This window comes from Fusarium odoratissimum, assembly GCF_000260195.1.
Source record: "Fusarium odoratissimum NRRL 54006 unplaced genomic scaffold supercont1.36, whole genome shotgun sequence".
Classification (NCBI taxonomy): Eukaryota; Fungi; Ascomycota; class Sordariomycetes; order Hypocreales; family Nectriaceae; genus Fusarium; species Fusarium odoratissimum.
Genome location: NW_022158719.1, coordinates 55224 through 75839, shown reverse-complemented (window position 1 = coordinate 75839; position 20616 = coordinate 55224). Strand labels below are relative to the sequence as shown.

General features: G+C 43.4%; 8 protein-coding genes across 8 annotated transcripts; 5 read left to right on the top strand and 3 right to left on the bottom strand.

The window, feature by feature from the left end:
• Positions 1-1143: 1143 nt before the first annotated feature.
• FOIG_13799 (uncharacterized protein) lies at positions 1144-3069 on the top strand (the record flags this gene model as incomplete). The annotated part of the gene is made up of 3 exons (XM_031214970.1): positions 1144-1296; positions 1403-2566; positions 2623-3069. The coding sequence occupies 3 exons, from the start codon at positions 1144-1146 to the stop codon at positions 3067-3069; spliced, it is 1764 nt and encodes a 587-aa protein (XP_031055241.1).
• Positions 3070-6110: 3041 nt separating this feature from the next.
• On the top strand, positions 6111-7199 carry FOIG_13798 (acetolactate synthase I/II/III large subunit; the record flags this gene model as incomplete). Its single annotated transcript, XM_031214969.1, has 1 exon — positions 6111-7199. The coding sequence occupies one exon, from the start codon at positions 6111-6113 to the stop codon at positions 7197-7199; it is 1089 nt and encodes a 362-aa protein (XP_031055240.1).
• A 42-nt stretch (positions 7200-7241) lies between these two features.
• FOIG_13797 (acetolactate synthase I/II/III large subunit) lies at positions 7242-7815 on the top strand (the record flags this gene model as incomplete). Its single annotated transcript, XM_031214968.1, has 3 exons — positions 7242-7442; positions 7497-7704; positions 7757-7815. 3 exons carry the CDS (start codon positions 7242-7244, stop codon positions 7813-7815), a joined length of 468 nt encoding a protein of 155 aa, XP_031055239.1.
• Positions 7816-9187: 1372 nt separating this feature from the next.
• On the bottom strand, positions 9188-10056 carry FOIG_13796 (uncharacterized protein; the record flags this gene model as incomplete). The annotated part of the gene is made up of 2 exons (XM_031214967.1): positions 9188-9575; positions 9725-10056. The coding sequence occupies 2 exons, from the start codon at positions 10054-10056 to the stop codon at positions 9188-9190; spliced, it is 720 nt and encodes a 239-aa protein (XP_031055238.1).
• Positions 10057-10153: 97 nt separating this feature from the next.
• Positions 10154-10939, bottom strand: FOIG_13795 (alpha-glucosidase; the record flags this gene model as incomplete). The annotated part of the gene is made up of 2 exons (XM_031214966.1): positions 10154-10532; positions 10590-10939. The coding sequence occupies 2 exons, from the start codon at positions 10937-10939 to the stop codon at positions 10154-10156; spliced, it is 729 nt and encodes a 242-aa protein (XP_031055237.1).
• An 869-nt stretch (positions 10940-11808) lies between these two features.
• FOIG_13794 (MFS transporter, SP family, general alpha glucoside:H+ symporter) lies at positions 11809-12893 on the top strand (the record flags this gene model as incomplete). Its single annotated transcript, XM_031214965.1, has 3 exons — positions 11809-12006; positions 12061-12158; positions 12638-12893. The coding sequence occupies 3 exons, from the start codon at positions 11809-11811 to the stop codon at positions 12891-12893; spliced, it is 552 nt and encodes a 183-aa protein (XP_031055236.1).
• A 600-nt stretch (positions 12894-13493) lies between these two features.
• Positions 13494-14636, bottom strand: FOIG_13793 (lysozyme). Its single transcript, XM_031214964.1, has 3 exons — positions 14232-14636; positions 14048-14178; positions 13494-13987 (listed from the first exon to the last, which is right to left on the bottom strand). The coding sequence occupies exons 1-3, from the start codon at positions 14584-14586 to the stop codon at positions 13694-13696; spliced, it is 780 nt and encodes a 259-aa protein (XP_031055235.1). The 5' UTR covers positions 14587-14636; the 3' UTR covers positions 13494-13693.
• A 2862-nt stretch (positions 14637-17498) lies between these two features.
• FOIG_13792 (uncharacterized protein) lies at positions 17499-18206 on the top strand (the record flags this gene model as incomplete). The annotated part of the gene is made up of 1 exon (XM_031214963.1): positions 17499-18206. One exon carries the CDS (start codon positions 17499-17501, stop codon positions 18204-18206), a length of 708 nt encoding a protein of 235 aa, XP_031055234.1.
• Positions 18207-20616: the final 2410 nt, after the last annotated feature.

Genomic DNA, 20616 nt, shown 5'->3' with positions numbered 1-20616 from the left:
TAGTAGATGTCAGGAGACCAACCTCAACTGATTCCCCGGCTGGATGGCAGCATTTCCACCATCCTCGAGTGAGTAGGGTTGACTATAGGGTCCTAATCGCTCAGGAGTTCGTAGTAAGGTGATGGTGTGTCCACCGTGACTCTGGCTCACATTGTCTTGTTCGGGAGACGCGGGATGAATCGACGGCGGATAGGTGGATGGAGGATAAGATGGAGTGCCCGGTGATACCAAACTGGACATGGCAATCCCGACGGGCCTTCTTGAGATGATGTTTTGGGAAGGAAATTCCTTGGCACTACCGACTTGTTCCATTTTTGTTTGGTTGTGCAAAACAAATATACAAAATAAAAAGCTAAAAGAAGGACTGCAAAATGCTGCTAGTCAACTTCGAGTCGAGATGGGCCGGCATGGAAGAGAGGAGTACCCAGACACCAGTCGGTGAGCTCTTGGGTGATGTCCTTGGGATCCTGTTCTTATTATCCGGCGTCGGCACATGGGGGCTTTGAATGCCGCCCCAGTGTTTCCAGCTAGGGGACTAAGTTTGGATTGCTATGCATCCAGACCAGGCTCAACTGGTTGCTCAGCCCACAGTGACTAGCGGCACATGAGGCTGCGCAGCGAGCGGCGTGCACACCAGCGGGCCAGTTATGTGATGGAAGTCTCAGCCTGTTAAAAATAGCCCAAGCCATTTCGGCCTTTGGCGCCGATGGCTTGGGGCTGCGCTTGAAAAAGCAGAGGTTTTAACCCGCCCTACTCGACGAGAAAGGGTGGCTTAATACGTGGTATAAGCGCTAATTTAGAGCCTTTTACAGCTGGCTGATCTATCAGATGTACATAACGTGGTAACTTTCCTGGCAGGAAAAGCAATGTAGGACTACAAAGCTTTAGGAATGGACATCTGTGCAGATTGCATATTACAGATTTGCTCTTTTGTCATCTCACCTCCAAATCATAAACTACTAATTACGTAGTGCCGGAGAGCCCCCACCCGGCGGCAGAAGGTCAAGTCCCCTTTCCTGGCATTTGGGAACACTGTCAAATGGGTAGGTTCCCGTCCGTGGACCGCCCCTCTTGCATCTGGCCCAGCAAATGTTGCACCGTTTCTTGCAGCCGAAGCAAAGGGCAAAGGGCAGAGAGCAGACCATGTCCAGACATGGGCCAGTACCGGTGGCAGCTTTCGAAAGCGGGCCCATTCCCTTCTGGTCTGAGGCGTTCCTCATGGTCGACTGCCCCTACCTCCACTTGATTGAGCCTGGGTGGCCGCCGTTGACCAAGTTGACCCAGTCCCCTTCAGATGTAGGCCAGCTCGTCCAGGTTCCTTCGATATGCGATTCCATCAGTTTCGCTCTGCACTGGAACTCTGGCAATTGTGTCCTTCTCAGCTGACCCCTCTTGCCGCCAGTCTAGTCTCTTCAACTTCGCCGTCGAGAATATCGCTCTCTGCCCAAAGTGCGGTTCGCGAATCCATACCGTCCGCAGGCTACCACTATCACTCGATTCGAGGAGCGGGCAACCGACCCCCCCAGAACTTCCTCATCCTCACATTCCCGAGCTCCCTGCCGAAGTCCCAGTCGGTACTCACTCGACGCTTTCTCCCTCGCGCTCTTCTCCAGGCGCCAAAACGACCAGACTATCCCCCCGCTCGTTTGATCTGAGATCCGAGTCTGAGCCGCCGATACCACCTCATACCTCGAGACAGGTTCTGACGCCACAAACAGAATCCTCGCTGCCTATTCCCGTCGACCCGACCATAGCAAACTACGCGCCGTGTTATGTCCGTCGACCCGACAATGATGTGCCTCTCTCATCCGACCGCGATTTCAACAGTTCTGCTGTACAGGTCTCGCCAAGATCGCATCGGTGGTCGTTTCTTACACGATTCAAAAGACCGAAGCCTGACGCCGCGTCGTCAATCGTCTCGATGGGCAACAGCGGTGATATCAGATATCTTTCCTTTTGCTTCTCCTCCGACGGGGTATCTATCCTCCTCTGGGAAAAAAACAGCCTCGCCATAGCTCGCCTCAATGCCCAAGGCGACAGCGGAAGGCTCATTGACCTCATCCCCATTCTCCGCCAAGGAGAAGGCGGACAAGCAACCCCCGGAAGCACGCTCTTTGTGGCCGAGGGTTGCGGAATGATAGCTGCCATCGTATCGCAGGGCGCCACGGGCAAGTTCCTAGTCGTATTGGACCATTTAGGGCTGGCTGAGAGATCGGCAGTGCTGCCACTTCAGGACATGACGCCGCTGTGCTTGGCAATTTCTCGATGCAACTCGTTTGTTGCTGTTGGCCTTGCAGCACGGGTTCTGCTTGTTCGCCTGTCGGAGCACAAGGTGGACTTCGACTGGGCCGTCACCATCTCGATTCGCGGACCCAGCTCTTTTGATGGCATGACTGTTGCGTCGGAAGCCTGTAATTTCACGGCCGATGGGAGATATCTTATAGTTGCGACCCAAATGAGGGACAAGCATCAGTCGAGCGAGGATGGAAGTATTCACACGGCCCTTTGGACTTGCGAAAGAGAGGCGAAGGGTCCGTTCCGACTACCCTGTTGCAAAATGCCAAACGTAAGCCTACGCTGCCCCTGGCCCGAAGAATAGTTACGCTGACGAATAGGCGGCAGGATGACCAAGGTCTCACCTCAATCCAATTCCACCACGGCCTCCAAGTCGCCGCGATAACGGGCCTAACATCGGCACGATACCCCCTGTTCCTCTCCCTCGACCCCCAGCAACCCGTCACCATACCAGCCCAAGTCACAGATTTCCGGATACGGTGTTCATGCATGGCCCCTCCCCCGCAAGATCACCTCATGTACTTCCTCGACGCTAGCAACCGCGTTTGCGAAGCAGACCTGCACCATCGTCATGTCGAACTCGTTGCGGATATAACCACGTACAGGGGATCCTTGCGTTCACACGATGAGCCGGCCGCTATAGCAGTTGGGCCGGGCGGCATTGTGGAGGTGTTTTGGCGCCAGGGGCCGGGGTTGTGGAGATTGCAATTCAGGCCTGGCGAGGAGGCTATTTTAATAGATAATTTAAGGAGGCGCTGGGATGAGACGATTTAATTAGGTGCAGTACATCCCGTCTTAAAAGTCTCTGTACGCCCCCAGGGCGGATTATCAACCACGTAACTTCAATCATAGATTTCTCAAACGAATGAAGGTCAATTTCTCCGCAAAAAATGATACCATAATAACCCCCCAGTTGTGGAGTTCAATAGTGTGTATACCAACCCCTACTACAATGATTGCAGTGAACATTGCAACGCAATACACACATCATGGCCCACGAAATGCGTTGTAATACATCCTTTTTATCCGTGCACGCTCTGGTAGTTCGCAGAACTATTAACATTACCCTATTAACAATTTAGCTACTGGTTTATCTCTTAAGAGCTTATAAGCCTCGCGTGCCCCGCCCCGCCCTATTCCTGTTAATATAATAAATAGTCTAAGCAGGGTATTAATAGCTATAACTTCTAATATTTTAAAGCTAAACTACTAAATAACTTATTATAGATTAATTAATAAATATATTTATAGTCCCTAATTAAAAATAAAAGTAAATTTATATAATACTAAAAGCTTTTATAAGTAATATAATATTATAACCCTAGTAGTTTTATTATAATATTTAATATTTTCTTCTAATTATTATATATTATATAAAACCCCCTATTTATATTACTTATATAATAATATTTAATTAATTTATTAAATTTATTATATATTATTTCTTATAACTTATTTAATTCCTTTTATCCTAAGTATTATTTAACTATATTTATCCTTAACTTATATTTCTCTTACTGCATTATCTTATAACCTAATCTAATCTATTACTAACCTGCTAAGCTAGCCTCAGCCTACTAATATTTATAATTTTTCCCTAAATACTAAAACCTTCTTTTCTTAATTTACCTTTTCCCCCCTTTATTGCCCCTCCTTTACCCTATAATAGCCCTTAATTCCTATAATATAATATTTATACTATTAATTTAATTAACTAAATTATATACTTTAATTTTATAAACTATGCCTAGTATAGGCTATAAGTTGCCGCCGCCTAATATAATACTATTAATAAAGGCCTACTATTACCTTAATATACCTTAACCCTATTCTAAGTAATTAGCTAGGTCTTCTAATACCTCTATTTAGCCTATAATATATTTAATAAGAGATATATCTTTCTTAATACTAAGGAGCTATATTTAATAATCAAAGATTATTAAATTAACTTATTATATTAATAGTAATTTATTAATATATAATAAGTATTTTCTTGTAATTTTATAATACTATAGAAAGGAATATAAAATAAAGATATACTTAAACTTAAGCCTATTAATATCTATTAAAGGATTAATTATATAATTATTAATTACTAAGATTAAATAGCTATAGCTAGGTTAACTATTATTAATAATATTTATATAATAGTATATCTTATAATAAAAGTTAAGGTTCTTAGCTTATTTTAATATAGCCTTTTAGTATTAAAGCCTTAATAGTAATTACCTTAATAAGGTAATAATAAAGAGGGTATTTAGCCTTCTAAGAATAAGGAAAATATCTTCTTTATACTTATAGATTAAGGCTACTTATTTAATTAAATCTTAAGGTTTAAGGTAGTAGTTATATAATCTACTAAGACTTAATATTAAGATTATTATATTTTTTAATATAATATATAATACCTTATCCCCTGTTTATATTAATAGTGCACTGATGTTTGGCTAATCCATTGAATCTGTCACGTGCTGTGTCCCGTGACCCATTTGACCCTCTTTACGCCGCCGACGCCGACGTCAGTTACGACTTCAGGTCTTTGACTTTAGGCAACTGAACTTATAAAAAACTCAATACATTTTCTTCCCAAACCCCACGATTACCCCTCTTCCATCCATAGCAGATCACGCGGTATGCCGTCCCCCTTGCCTTCATCGAGGCTTAGTCTTCTCCAGTACCTTCTTGGCCTGCCACCGGATGGCCTCGAGCCACTTATCGTGCAAGCCGCCTAGGCGAAGGGCCTTGACGAATTCCCTTTCCCTCCGGCTTAGATTTACCCCTCTAAGTAACTTCCCTTCTAGCTTATAAAGCAGCTCTATCTTGCAATTAAGAAAGCCTTTATTAATTAGCTAATAGTAAGGCCATATAAGCAGGAGGATCTTATAACTAAAGATTACTAATCTAATATAGCTAGTATTATCCTCTTTTTCCTAGTTTATTCTAATTTCTATTACTATATTATAAAGCTTATTATAATTATCTTAATAGCTTACTTAATTTTATAGGTTATATTATAGCCTTTTATTAGATAAGGCTTATTAGGATTAGGTAGTTATAGGCTTCTTCTGATAGGCATTGTGGCAGTGAAGCTATAATGCTATTAGCGGTTATAATTATAAGGTATATAAAGGGGAAGTCAGATCAGATTACTTACTAGGCAGTAGATAATTTAAGCGTGGTATCTGCAGGGGTCGGCGATAAAGTGGCCTTTGAAGTGGATTGCAGGAAGAAGATTAGGGCCAGCTGAAGAGCAAGTAAGGCCCTCTAGCTAGGTTATATGCAGCTAGGTTTAGGCTATAATTAAGGCAGCTAATTATAATAATATTAACTTAATAAAGCTTTGCTTACTAAGGGGTAATAAATATTTAAATTTTATTAGACTTTAGAGATGCTTAGATATACCTTTTAAGGCTAACTTATAAACTTAAAAAAAAAATATAATACCTTATATTATATTATATTAAAAATAAATATCTTATTTTATTATCTTACTTTAATACCTTTAGCTTTACTTTATATATTACTAGATAGGCATTTTAACTTTAAAAAAAAAATCCTTTTATATTATTTATACTAATAATATTTAACTTTAGGTAATTATATTTATATAAGATTTAATATATTATCCTTCTTATTTTTATTAAAGCTTAGTGTTTTTTAATACCTTCTTAGTTTACTATTAAATAGCCTTAAGCTACTTATTATATAAGCTATTATAAAGGGCCTTAATAAATGCCCTCCTAGTTTTCCATGCCATCTATCAATCTGACGACTTTAAGTTAGTCCTACCCAAACACGAACAAGGCGCCGGGCATATGGCCCAAGGCTACGCCAGAGCATCCGGAAAGCCCGGCGTCCTGCTTGTCACATCGGGACCTGGAGTCACCAACATGGTGACTCCGATGCAAGACGCGCTATCCGACGGCACGCCGCTAGTGGTGTTCTGTGGGCAGGTCCTGACGACGGCTCTTGGGAGTGATGCTCTCCAGGAAGCTGACACGATTGACATTTCGCGGGCTTGCACTAAGTGGAACGTTATGGTTAGGCATATCGACGAGTTGCCGCAGCGTATCAATGAGGCGTTTGAGGTTGCGACAACGGGGAGGCCGGGCCCTGTTCTTGTCGATCTGCCACAGGATGTTACTGTCGACATCTTACGAAGACCGGTCGCTGCGAGGGCTCATCTGCCGTCCCGCTCGATCCGTTATCAGATGGCGGCCGAAACTAGGGATCGCCAGCTTGAGGCCGACCTGAGGCGCTTCGCCCGTCTGATTAATATCTCTCGCCAGCCAGTCATCTATGCCGGGCAAGACGTTGTTCTTTCAAAAGATGGTCCACAGCTTCTGAAGCAGCTAGCCGACCGCTGTTCCATCCATGTCACAACAACACTACAAGGCCTCGGTGCATTCGATGAAATTGACGATAAAGCGCTTCACATGCTTGGGCTGCATGTCACGGCGTACGCAAACATGTCTATGGAGGAAGCCGGCCTAATCTTGGCTCTCGATGCGCGTTTCGATGACCGAGTGACTATGAATGTGTCCAGATTTGCTCCTGCCACGTACGCAGCTGGGAAGGAGGGAAGAGGAGGGATAGTGCACTTTGAAATAGTTCCGAAAAACATCAACAAGGTTGTTCAAGCTATAGAAGCTATAGAAGGCGACGTTGCAGCCAATCTGAAGCGGCTGTTGCCTTTACTCAAGCCATGTGCTCCTTGGGGCGAGAAGCGCAGAGACTGGCTACGTAAAAATGACGAGTGGAAGAAGATATGGCCTCTATCCAGCTTCGACCGCTCATCTCGTCAGGGACTTATCCAGCCGCAGGTTGTCATCGAGGAGCTGGACAATCTCATGGCAGATTGGAAGGACAACACGTACATTACCACCGGCGTTGGCCAACATTAAATGTGGGCGGCACACCATATTACCTGGCGCAAACCTCGCTCTATGATAACCTCTGGCGGACTCGGCACCATGGAATACGGACTTCCCGCAGCCATTGGCGCCAAGATGGCGCACCTAGACGCTTTAATTATCGATATTGTCGAGGATGCCTCGTTTAGTATGACTTTGTCCGAGTTATCTACTGCGGCACAGTTCAATGTCGGCGTCAAGGTGTTGTTACTTAACACCGAAGAGCAGGGCATGGTCACACAGCTATAAAATATCTACTAGTAGGACCGCTATGCGTATATGCACCAGGTTAACCCGGACTTTGTGGCGCTCTCCGAGGCGATGCATGTGCAAGCCCGGTGGGTGTCAGATCCAAAGGAATTAGCAGAGAGCCTGAAGTGGCTTGTTCATTCGCAGGGACCAGCGCTTCTAGAAGTTATTACGGACAAGAAAGTTTCCGTGCTTCCCACGGTGCGGTCAGGGTGTGGACTTGACGAGTTGATTGCGTATGATGAAGGTAAGAGGATCCGTCTATGTAGCTACGACCCCAACTGACATTTCTTTTTTAGAACAGGAGAAACAAAGACGGGAGCTTATTCGAGAGCGGACTAATGGTATACATGGCTAATTCTCATCGCCTAATGGTGTTCAGTAAATAGAAAGGAAAGATGAGGTATTAAAGAGGCTATATAGTAATAGTACGTATCATACTACGCTTGCATATTTATCATTGCGATTCTGCTACCCCAAGAATTTGAGATCTTGCAATAAAAAAACTTCGGACAACAGATGAGTGTAAATATGTAGCTAGCGCATCATCCGGAGGCCGCAGAGCACCACTCGACTTTGTAACAGAGCGTCAAGATACCGAATCGCATCCTGTGCAGTGGTATACGATTAGGCCAAAGAGGTTTCAATGGGATCCGGGAATATAAGCAACATTCTCATTCTTAATTAGACCTGGGCCCGATGGAGTGTCGACGTAGACCGTGACATTGTCGATACCTATGATTTACGTGTCTGAGTCGTCAAATTGCTTCGAAGTAGTTGCGCAGCAAGAAACAGTCCCAATTCTTTTGAAGCAAGAGGGCACGCTGATAAAGCGACTTTAACAGCGTGCAGAGCCTCAAGCCTGGTCTCCGTTGGCAAGGAGGATAATCTCGTAGTTGCATCTCTTCCACACCAAAGCGATGCATCTGGGAGGCGTGGGATACTGAGCCTGAAGGTCATTACTCTGCTTCGAAGGAGTCATCACATTTCATCTTCAACGCAGCTACAAGTCGTGAAAGCTACTGGTGAGGATGCGACGAATGATGCCATCCAGCAGTCTCTTTTCCACTTTTACTTTGAACTGCAGGATATCAGCCTCCAGGTTTCCTGCCTTAATCGTCATCACCGATCAAGAGGTACTCTGAAATACGTGAGGGATGTGGAGAAAATATCTAAAAGTTTGGAGCAACAGTTGCAGTATTTATGGGAAGGTCGGCCTCTATTCGTCGACGTCGTGATGGATGAAACAAGCTGGGGAGCTGGTGATAGTGCCAAGCTGAAGCTCGTGGCTTGTCTCTGTCGAATATGCTATCAGGCCGAACTGATCTCCCACGCGCGTGCCTACGGTAGATCTCAACCTATTTCTCTCCCAATCTCCAATGCACGGGTAGCCATTAGGCAAGGCATTGAGCAGGTTAGCTAGGAGGTAGCACTTCATCCGGCTTTTATGTGGCCACTATTCATGTACGCTGTCGAAACTACTGATGGCGCAGAGTTAGATTGGGCGCTAGAAACTTTGAATAGTATATCGGATTCCTGGTGGAATTCTAGAGTCCTCACAGATCTTGCAACTGGCGTGGGCAAAGAGCAATTGAAGAGGAGAAAGAGGGTGTCGATTCACGGTATTTCTGTTTGGAAAGGTTTGGGACTGTGCCTCCATATATGTAAATCCACTATATGATTAGTCCTAAAATACACGGTTTACCAAGATTTCATCCAATGTGTCACGTTCAAGCCATCAGGTAAACCCTCGCTTCGTAAGGTCCAAGTACCGACTTTGCAACAGCGCCAGCGTAGTTGGTCATTAAAGGCTGCATCGACCCAAGTGGACCTCCCTCAACTTTCGGAAGAGCAACTTCCGATTGAGACAGGTTTGCAACCGTCATTGCCATAGCACCAGTCTTCGGGTCTGTTTTTATGAAAGCCAGTAAATCCTGATGGTCATTCACAGGAGTAAATGTTCCATATACAAAGAGTGACGAATATTTCCTTCGAAGCTTCAGTATTTCTCGCCAATGCTCGAGAACAGTGTTTTTGTTTCCAAGTCGAGTAGAGACATTTATCTCGCGATAGTTATCAAGAACAGTCATCCACGGTACTGCACCACTATTGGTGAACCTGTGTTGGGCGTGTTATCCCATTGCATGGGAACTCAGGCATGATCTCTCGCGACACGCTGTAAATCCTTAATGGCTTCTTCGATGGCAGCAGGATTGTGGTTCGTGCAGTCACGAATGTATTGGATTTAGTTAACGGATCGCACGCACTTGTATTCATTTGCTGACCAGGACTCGGGTCCGTTGATCATGCCAATCTCCTGGCCTTGATACAGAAACAGTGTCCCTGTCATAGTTGCAAGAAGTGTTGCCAGCATTTTGGCGACTCGTTCTCTGAACTCTGGTAGATCTGATTCGAAACGAGACACCGATCTACCTTGGTGGTGATTCTCGAGGAAGACGGTTGTCCAAGCCCCTGTTGTCTCTGGAAGTTTCTGCCACTTGGTCAAGCAACGCTCGAAGTTGTTGTTGTCGAACGGAATGGGTAGAAACCAATTACCTGGTGTCTGGCCTAGGTTTACTGTGTCGAAGTTGAAGACCATATCAATCTCCTGAGAACCAGGCTCGGATTTAGGTGAGATTTACTTCCACACGTCCTCCAGGTCTGGCGTGTTAGGCAGTTCTCCCACAGTCATGATATCATAGGGCCATGACTTGTTTCATTTCGCAGAGATATTCGTGGATACGAGGACCATTCGCATAATGAAAAACAGCTATTTGCGTCTCTTGATCCGGCTCGACGATCGGGGCATCTGGTAGACCAGATACTTTAGAGAACTTGTTGACTGTATCAACTCGAAATCCGTCTACTCCACGGTCGAGCCAGAACTTGATAGCGTTGTCGTAGATTTCGCGGCGACAGGCTTTGTTCTCCCAGTTTAGATCTGGCTGCCCAGAAGCATAAACATGGATATAATATTCTTGAGTCGTGTCGTCGAACATCCAGGCAGGTTTTGTGAACTGACTTCGCCAGTTATTAGGTCTGCACTTATTGCCGTTTCCATCGACCTTTGACTGCCTTCAGAAGTACCAATCTCGCTTTGGGTTCGTAAGAGAGGATCGTGAGTCAATAAACCAAGGGTGTTGATTGGAGGTGTGATTGATAACCAAGTCGAAGATGACTCGCATTCCTCTGTCATGAATCTGTTGTATAAGGCGCTGGCAATCTTCGAGAGCTCCATAGGGCTCATGGATATCTTGGAAGTCAGATATATCATAGCCCATATCGACCTGGGGACTTTTGTAGTGTGGCGAAACCCAGATAATGTCGACGCCGAGGTCTTGGATATAGTCAAGCTTGGAGATAATACCGGGAATATCGCCAATGCCATCACCATTGGTGTCTTTGAAGGATGCAGGGTAGATTTGGTAGACGACACCTTGCTTCCACCAAATTGGCTCGTGGTGATAAGCGTTTTTAGTCATTGTGACGTACAATGAAATGGCTTGGTAGCACATGACTTAGGGTCACGTTGTTTGACTGGGCATTGTTTACTTTATGTATGCTGGTTTGTTCGATATTATATGGCGTTATCATAATGCCATTATGACAGTGCATCCGAGCGAGGCGACAGTCCATTGCCACAAATCACACCATCGCTAGCAATCTACCCAATGAAGAGTTCAAACGAAGACTCTGTCCAGCCAAGCGACGAGCGGCAAAAGGGTTTCCTCAGAGTATCATCCGTTGCTCGCTTAGATCGCTTAATGGTCCCAAGAATTTCCAGTTATAGTTAAGCATAATCGTCAGCTGGGCTTGTTCGGCTTAGCCCTCGTAATTAACCTTTCCCCAGACCCTATGGGGATTCCCAACTACGCTGATCGGCTAGGGCTGACAACGTTGCTATGAGTATGATTGTCCTTTTATAAAAACCTCGAGATACACCTTGAAGGATTTTTATTCACAACAATACAGATACTGTTAGTCTACCTCCACAAAGCCTGTCTACTCGATCAACTCGATTAACCACGATGACCTTCATCAAGCTCAACTCGCAGCTGAGGAAGAACGTGGCACTACGTTTCTTAAATCGGTCAAACAGCATCGAGCTGCCGTAGCTTGGTCCGTCCTCCTCTCGACTGCAATCATCATAGAGGGATACTACATGGAACTCATTGGATCCCTCAATGCCCAGCCAGCTTTTATGAAGCGATATGGAAATCAGCTTCCGAGTAGTGACTATCAGATCACGGCTGCATAGCAAGTTAGGTTGTCCAATGGTGCCTCGGTTGGATCTCGTATTGGGCTGTACTTGAACGGCCATGTCTCAGAGCGTCTGGGTTTCAAGAAGGCGATGCTACTCTCTATTTCTCTTTTTACAGCAGCTGTTTTCATTACATTCTTTTCCCCCAGTGTCGAAGTCCTCTTGGTTGGACAGATATGCCAGGGTATTCCTTGGGGTGTCTTTCAGACTTTGACGACAGCTTATACTGCCGAGGTCTGCCCTGTTCACCTTCGTGGGTATCTCACAGCCTATGTGAATCTATGCTGGGTATGTGGTCATTGACCCTTGGACTATTTAGAATTGCTAATAATATGGGGACAGGTCATCGGACAGTTTCTGTCTGCTGGAGTGTTACGCGCAATGGCCGATCGAACCGACGAGTGGGCATACAGGATTCCTTTCGCCATTCAGTGGATCTGGTTAGTTTCTCTTATTATCGCCATATCGTTTGTACCTGAATCCCCTTGGTGGTGCGTTCGCAAGGGGTGCATTGTCGATGCAGAAGGCAACCTCGGTCGTCTTGTCGATTCTCGAACCACTTCGGCCAAAAGCCTTGATAATATGGTGAAACAGATGGAAGTTACCGTAACCCTAACGTGACCCAAGAACTAGAAGCCAGGACAGGACAGCATTACCTTGACTGCTTCCGTGCTGTTAACCGCCGTCGAACCATAATTGCATACTGTACCTGGGGAATCCAAATCTTATCTGGCACTGGATTGCGAACATGAGCAACATACTTCTACCACCAAGCAGGACTTCCAACTACTCAAGCCTTCAACATGAGTCTCATCTAATATGCTCTTGGGATTATTGGAGTGTGGGTTTCGTGGTTGATGTTTCCATATTTGGGACAACGAACCATGTATGTCTGGGGACTGGCTGGTCTTGAGATTAGTCTCTTAGTCATGGGAGGACTCGGCACGAGACCAAAGACTTCTGCTATGGGCTGGACTATCGGAAGTATGCTCATTCTGTATGCGTTTGTGTATAACGTCACTGTTGGCCCTATTTGTTATGCTCTTATGTCGGAGGTTCCTGCGTCCAAGCTTCGAAGCAAGACAGTTATCCTAGTAGGAATGACGTACAACATTCTCAACATTATCGGCAATGTCATCACACGTTACATGCTCAACCCGGGTGCTCGGGCTTAGGTAGCCAAGACAGATTTCTTCTTCGCTGGGACTTGTATCCTGTCTTTTTTCTTTACGGTGTGCTGTATCCCGGAAATGAAAGATTATACCTATGCGGAGCTGAATATTCTGTTTCAGAGATGTATAAAGACTTAGAAGTTCGCTGAGGCCAAGCTCACTTTGGATGCTGAGGGCCAGGTTAAATAGCATTACCAGAATTAAGAATTTAATATGTAACTAACACTTAAGTGTATTAACATATATAATATTATAGGCTAAGTTATATAGAATTTAAAGTAATAAATAATTTAATAAGCTCTAACGATCAAGTAGAAAATCCGCCAAGTCCAAGGTGTGTGCAGGCCGCAGTGAGACCCAGATCCCTGTGCGAATCCTTGCAAATATCACACCGCATGCCCTGGCGGAGTCGCCTATGCCATGACCTTAGATTGGTACACATAGGATATCGACAAGTCGCTGCGGAGAGCTTACCCCCGTCTGCCGGGAAATTATCATGTTTATAACCAGGCCCACATACTGCTACTTTAATAGAAAGAAGACGACCTCGGTACCCAGACGGAGATTGGCAAGCTGCGGAAAGTCTCGAAGCTTGTGCCTCACGGAAGACGAGTTCAAGTTCAGCATTAGGGAAAATTGCGGCCACGGAGCGAGCCAGCAGCTCAGAAGGCGTTGAGGGCAAGGAGCGCGTAGAGGATTATCGCAGCAAGTATTTAGATAAATAATTGACTTTCTTCCAGGAATAAATCGCACATTTAACCCATCATCACTGCTCCGTATTGCGGTGAAAAAGAAAAAAGCATCTAGCACTTGACAGGAAGCGCCTTCTCGCTCGTCGCTTTCTTAGCCAAAGCAACCTCCGCGTTACGCCGACGGACAAGGCCTGGGAGCTTCCTCCCGCCTGCATAAACCCACTTGGGCAGCTCCTGAGAAATCACAGTGTTGGGCTTCTCACCCTTATTGAGACGCTTGAGGAGCTGCGACCCCTCGGCGGCACCGCAACCAAGGTTGAAGGACCAACTAACCAGGGCCCCGAATTGGTTCTTGTTGAGGGTGACTTTGCTGCTGACCATTTTGGCGATGCATTTCTCGAATTTCTATCATGATGTTAGGACCAGTTGTCTGAGATGTAAAGATGGAAATGAAGATAAACTTACTCTCATGTCATCCGCGAGAAGCTTCTTGCCGTTGGCCTTTGAAAGGGGAATTGCATATTTAACATCAGTGCACTTGGAGTTCGAGCAGAGATGGCCGTAGCCTACGGTAGGATAACCAGCAGCGTCCTTGTCTATCGTAACTGGTTAGTATGCCTTACAGTCCCAAGAGCAAGACATCACTGACAGATATGGGGAACGAAACCCTCAAACTCGCCAATCAGGTCCACGGTAGCCTGGTTAGACGATGGCGCAGAGCAACCTCCGCCGCACTTGGGCTTGATGTATCCATTAGAGCCTGTCTTGACGTAGTAGTCCGAGACATAGCAGCCATCTGAGATTTTATCCCAGATGGTATTCCCGCTGATGTTGGTGCCCTCGGTCTGGCAGGTGATTTTAACGTCGGTGCCCTTCTTCAATACCTTCTTGACCGCATAGCTGGTGCCTGGGCCAGAGCGGCACTTAACGTCGTTGCCGGTGATGGGGTATGCGGCTGCAAGGGAGGCCGTGAGGGTAGAAAGGGCAAAGAGAGCGAACTTCATGGCGAGTAATGTTCTGTAGAGGGGAAGTTGAAGAGGGTTGAAGGAGGTTGATGAGTATTGGTTCAAGCTTAAGAAGGTTGTATATGCCCTTTATGTACCCAAGTCTTAACGCTGTGTGATAGGATAAGGCAGACATGAACAACCAGCCCTCATTTCCATCTGCATGCTGAAATTACCGGTCATCCTTCCATAAGATGCCTTCCTCTTTGAGTTGCTGAAGAACATGATAGCCAGCGTTCTAGACTCTTTCTTGCATAATAAGACGGGAAAACTAGTATGCCGATTTATAAACTTGGTCTTGCCCTATGCCGTTCGACTAGATTAGGAAGCTACTCAATTGCCTCAACGGGATCGCGGTTGTGGGTATTGGTGAAACACCTCGGAGATTGACCCTGAGTAGGAAAGGCTTGGAACTTTGTTCCTGTGCGGACAGAAGCTGAATGAAGATCCATCGCTATTCTAAACAGCATGTACATGGGAGCCAATAGGCTCACAGGGCCACGTGAATATAAAACCCATGAAATGCGTCCGTAACCTTGCGGAAATTTCCGCCAGGCATAAAAAGTCTCGCTCTGGATGTGGGGAGATGATCGATTGAGGCGCTTATCTGCAAGGGATAATTAGCTCTGTGACATGGTGAAGGGGCTGATCCTTGAGTTTGGCCATACTAGTTGTTTACTGAATGCTACGTCAAGCCCGGTAGTTAAGTTCCAAAGGCATGATTGGTCACGTCACATTGCGGCTAATACGGTTATTCAGGGCTGAGGCAGGGGCCAGTATAAAACTCCTGGGCTGAGAGTTGCGCATAAATGAGACATTATAATACTACCCTGAAGGACCTTAGCCTTGGGCCTGAAGAAGATAATGGAAATCAACTGCAGAGGAAATGAAAATGATTTGATGCCGAAACAGGTATGCCCTGAGCAGTTTAAGCTACAGGGATCTTTTACCAGTCACAGCCACGTATAATGTATTCTAAGTATTTTGACCATTTAAAATCTGAATCCTATCAAACTTCCTCCGTTGCTGCACCGTTTCACATCACCGTGGTAACTAATCCGTACGCGCATGTGTCTCTAGCTGCTCTTATGCGCAGAGTTCATTAAGGGCTTGAGGTCTGGGCTGGGGCTGTTAGAGTTTTTTTTATGTAGAGCAGGGTTGGTGCTCTGCAAGGCCCAGGGCAAAGAGGCTAAATGCAGTTATAGGGCTTGGAGCGGTTTACGGAAGTCATTATTAGAAGAGGCACGGTCGTTTTGGCAGAGCTTTGCACTAGATTTGGGCGATGGTGGTTTTAGGGTCGGCGCTCTTGAGGGATTCGTAGGACCATATGCACTTGCCGGCCTTCACATAGCTCATGGTGTGTCTTCCTTGAGGGGGATCGATGAGCTTCCTCGGGTAGACAGTAATGCCTATACCGGGGCCGATGGCATTCCATTACCATCTGTCATGTGTAAGCTGCTTCGTCATACCCATAGGATCAGCCTAAGTCATGCCTTCATTAGTGCTTTCGGCGAGAAAAGTGTAACGTCTTCCTTGCAAAAGAAATTTTGATCTTCTTTATCTTCTTCCCACTCGGGAAGCATTACCGTCGTTTGGCTATAGGCGCTGTGGTTCCACTTCAGGAACAGTTAGATGGTGCTTTCGTTAGCCATGGGCGTGAGGTTTCCCGAAGTGCCATCTCCCTTTCTGACCATCTCTCAGAGGGCATCCCAGTGGATGGGGCTCTCATTGTGGCTGTTGGTGATCTTGGTATGCTTGTAGAATAGCTTGAAGTCCCCATAGTCTTAATTCTTGTGCGGCTGACCCTCGGAAAATGCGAGGATGCGGCGTGTAGTCGTAGTAACTACAGCGGGGATCCAAACGAATGGAAACCAACCCCACTTGGGAGCTTGTCCGTGTTGCCCATGTTGGAGCTGCGGAAAAGGGTGAAGTTTTTATGGTAGGGTATTTGATTCTTGGCTAGGTCATTGATGTGGGCAAAGACGGTGTAAGACGTAAGCAGCACCAAGCGCAAAAGTCTGCTGGAGCCGTTGAAACTGAATATTGCTTTTGCCATAATGATGAAATTGCACTTCCCACTTGACGAGAATCATCATGAGCAGTGGATATTGTTAGTTACATGGATATAGGATATTATAAATGAATGGAATGGACAATAGAATCCTTAGAACCTTCTTATTAAAGAATTCGGGTAAATACTGACAACTGATTGACTTAAGAATATACTGCCGACAACACTAACAGGTTTGAAGAGATTAACCGTATGCTCAAGAATACTCCTTGAATAGAGAACACCGCAATTCTTGTCATATCCCGTTGATCACATGGAGATCAGTTGAATGACATCCTTCCAAATGCTAAGTGGTCACGCTCAGATTAACTAATATACGTCCTTCCCAATGTAGACAAGGCTGTGCAGATGATCATGACCCCTGTTTTTCGTTTTATCCACTGGAATAATATGCCGCGATTATCCTGCACGGTGAAACAGTTAAAGAGGAAAGTGGTCCTATACTTATTCAGGATACCTCCGCGGCAGCTGAAAAAGAGCTAATACAGAGTCGGCAAGAGCTGTTTCTAAAGCCTTGGGCACTGCCGCATTGTGGAATACTAGGGATGCCGTCTTTGGCCCAGAACCCTTTCGAGGAGGTCCTTCAATTTCAATATGCAGGCCGCCAGAAAACTTCTAATAAATGTTAATTGAATGGAACAATGAATTCCTCCGTCTTACAGACAGGGGTTCTCAATCTGTCTGTCTTTCTTTTCATTTCGATCGTCAGTTGTTTGTGGTTGTATTTTCCTTCAGCTGAAGAGGTGATTGGTTTGGCTCTCATTTCTATAAATTGGAGCAATCGTCAAGATCACATTCGGTCTCAATGCCATCAGCAGTCATTCCTTGAATACCTCTGAAAATGAAGTTTACAATTTTGTGCGCCTATGCGCTCGCATTCTTTTCCACTGGAGTTCATTCCTACCCCGTGACCAGCGACAACCTGAACTGCCGTTCCGGTCCAGGCACGGCCTTCGCAATTAAGAAATCTTACAAAAAGGGCCAGGACGTTACCATTACCTGCCAAACTCAGGGGGACAACGTCGAGGGAAATTCCATTTGGGATAAGACGTCTGACGGCTGCTATGTTGCCGACAAATACGTCAAAACCGGAAAGGACGGCTACGTCAAGGGCAAATGCACCAATGTCCCCAAGCCCCCCAAGAATAAGAAAATCCCAGGCCCTAGGGTCAACGACTATCCCTACAAGAACAGCTGCGGCCCAGCGGACAAATGGCTATACTTCAAGTGCCAATGCACCAGCTTCGTGGCATGGCGTGTGAATGAGCGCCTGGGCATTAAGTTCCACAACAAGTACAAAGGGAAGGCATGGGGTAATGGTAATCAGTGGGATGAGGCTGCCAGAGCGAGTGGTGTGAGGGTTGATAACAAGCCTGTCCCTGGCTGTATTGCTCAGACAAATGCCGGGAAATCCGGACATGTTGCTTGGGTTTCTGCTGTCGATGGGGATATGGTTTTTGTTGAAGAGTATAACTGGAACAATTACAGGGCTTATGGAACGCGGAAGGTCCACAAGAGCAAGTTTAATTACATCCATCTAAAGGTCTAAGGCTTCTGGTTGATGTCTTGAGCAATGAAGAGAGACATAGGGTTGAGAGAAGTGAAACTGGGATGTCAGGAATTCCAGGGTCGATATTATTATTCTAAGACAGATGTTAAGTTTTAAAATGTATTATAACATTTAATTAAAGGGAAGTGAAAGATTAAAGTAAGCCCGTGGTAGAGATCTAGTAAACTCTTTAGTTATAAGAATAGGTATAAAGGAATATATAAATCTGCAGGCACTATATTAAAAAAATAGTATTTAAGACTAAATTTAAATTATTTAAAAATCTAGTAATAACTTTTAGTCTCATTGATATAGTAGTAATATTCTAATAAATAATTAATAATATAATATATATAATAAATAAGTAAGATAGACAAGTAAGCAAGACACCACACTTTTTACTTTAAAGGTATATTTCTAAAAGCATATAAAAAGCTTAATTTAGGCTTAAAATAGCTAGAATTAAGATATAACTTATTTAACTAACGTAGTTAATAAGCATGCGTCGCAGATAAGTATGCATTACACCTTCCTTAACCTTTTCAACCTATAGCTCGAAAGCTCAAGCTGCAGTTTAAAAAGGCTAGCTTTTATATATTAAATTCCTCCCTAGATAACTTAAGAACTACCTGATAAGTTCTTGCATTATACCTGCCCTTACCGCATATACTATAGCGCTGACTACCTGGTTACTTTAATCTTCCTTAACTACTACTTCTTAATAATTTAGCTATTACCTGTATATTAATATCTATCTGATTAATTACTTATAATACTTCCTATATAGTTATAATCCCTCCTTTTTATAATTTAGTCCTTTTTACCTTATAGTATTAACTTAGTATTTTATTTATATCTTAAAGATTATAAAGCTTAGCCCTTAATAAGATAACCTTATATATAACTGCCTTTATTACCTTAGTAGCTAACTTTAAAGCTTTAATAATAGACTCTAAGGAGCTATTATAATACCTTCTGATTTGCCTTTTAAGGTATTTAGATTAAGATTAGGCCTTAATTATTATCTTTAGGGTCTTTAAAGCCTATAGTATTAATAGTTAAGTAGCCTCCCTGGGAGGCATTAAGGTCTATAGCTGCATATTAAGCTTTAAGATTATAGTTTCTAGGTTAAGAGGAGTAAGCCTAGCTCCTTTAAAACCCTCTTAGATATTACTTTTTATAAAGGTAGCTCTAAATATAATATAAAAGGCAAAAAAGAACTTAGTCTTAGAAATATAAGTTATAGAGTATCTAATTAGATACTTTATTTCTTAACTATAAGCCTATTTTAGTAGCCTAAAGTATTTAATATTAAGAGGCTAAAGTAAATAAGATATATAAGTAGGCATATAAAGTATAATAATCTTATTCTCCTTATAATATCTCTTAAAATCGGCTAAGTAGTAGCTTTTATAACTATTAAGGATTAGGAGATAATAGGGACTAGTTAATTAGTTAGTTATAAACTAATTAAAGTACTTTAGCCACTTAAGACCTAGCTTATTATTTATCTACCTATTTTGGCTTATTATAATAACCTAATTGCCTAAGAGGTTATATTCTTAATACTAATTAGTAAGGTAATATTAGCCTATATTAATAATAAATAGCATAATTAATTAACCTTTTATATTAATTGCCTAGATTATAATAATTTATTCCTGGTTTCTAGGCTATACTAATTTTAGCCTTCCTTATATTTTTAAACCTATAATAATTATTCTGGCTATAATAAGGCCTATTATAAAGTTAGTCTTATTAAAGTTTTAGATATTATCTAATTAGATACTATACTTTGTAATTATATTCTATATAAGCCTAAACTAATTGCAAATAATAATTAAATCTTTATATTTAGCTCTCTAATAGTTATATTTATAAAATAAATATATCTTTAGCTCTAGTTATTACTTTATAAAGTTATAAGCCTAGTACTTACCGATAAGTAATATATTATAGTTAATAAGCAGAGAATTAGTTATTTCTTTTATAAAATGCAGTTATAAGGGAAATCCTTAGGAATCTAGGTTAAGGACGAATTAGATTATTATCTATTCCTCTAGATTAGATAATTTCTATGACTTTGGGATCTAATTGTGTTATAATTAAATGCTATTATAGCAGTGATGTAATTTATACTTAGAGATCTTATAGTTCTTTATAGTATATTAGATATTAAGTTTTAGATTATTTTAAAGGGCTTAAAGTATAAGAAGGGTTTTAGCTTTATCTGAAGGTTATGCTATTTTTGGTTATTAAGAATTATCTAATTAGATAAAAAAGTTAAATATAGGAGGGAAAAATGCGATGCATGCTTGTCTGCGATGTATGCTTATTAACTACGTTATATAATAATTATAATAGACTTTTTTTAAGATTTTTTACTATTTTATTTTATATAATACTAATT

Coding starts and splice junctions, on each gene's coding strand:
- FOIG_13793 (XM_031214964.1), bottom strand. CDS start 14,586: ATGAAGTTCGCTCTCTTTGCCCTTTCTACCCTCACGGCCTCCCTTGCA. Junction 14,179..14,231: donor GGGTTTCGTTCCCCATATCT/GTCAGTGATGTC, acceptor CAGTTACGATAG/ACAAGGACGCTGCTGGTTAT. Junction 13,988..14,047: donor TTCTCGCGGATGACATGAGA/GTAAGTTTATCT, acceptor ACATCATGATAG/AAATTCGAGAAATGCATCGC.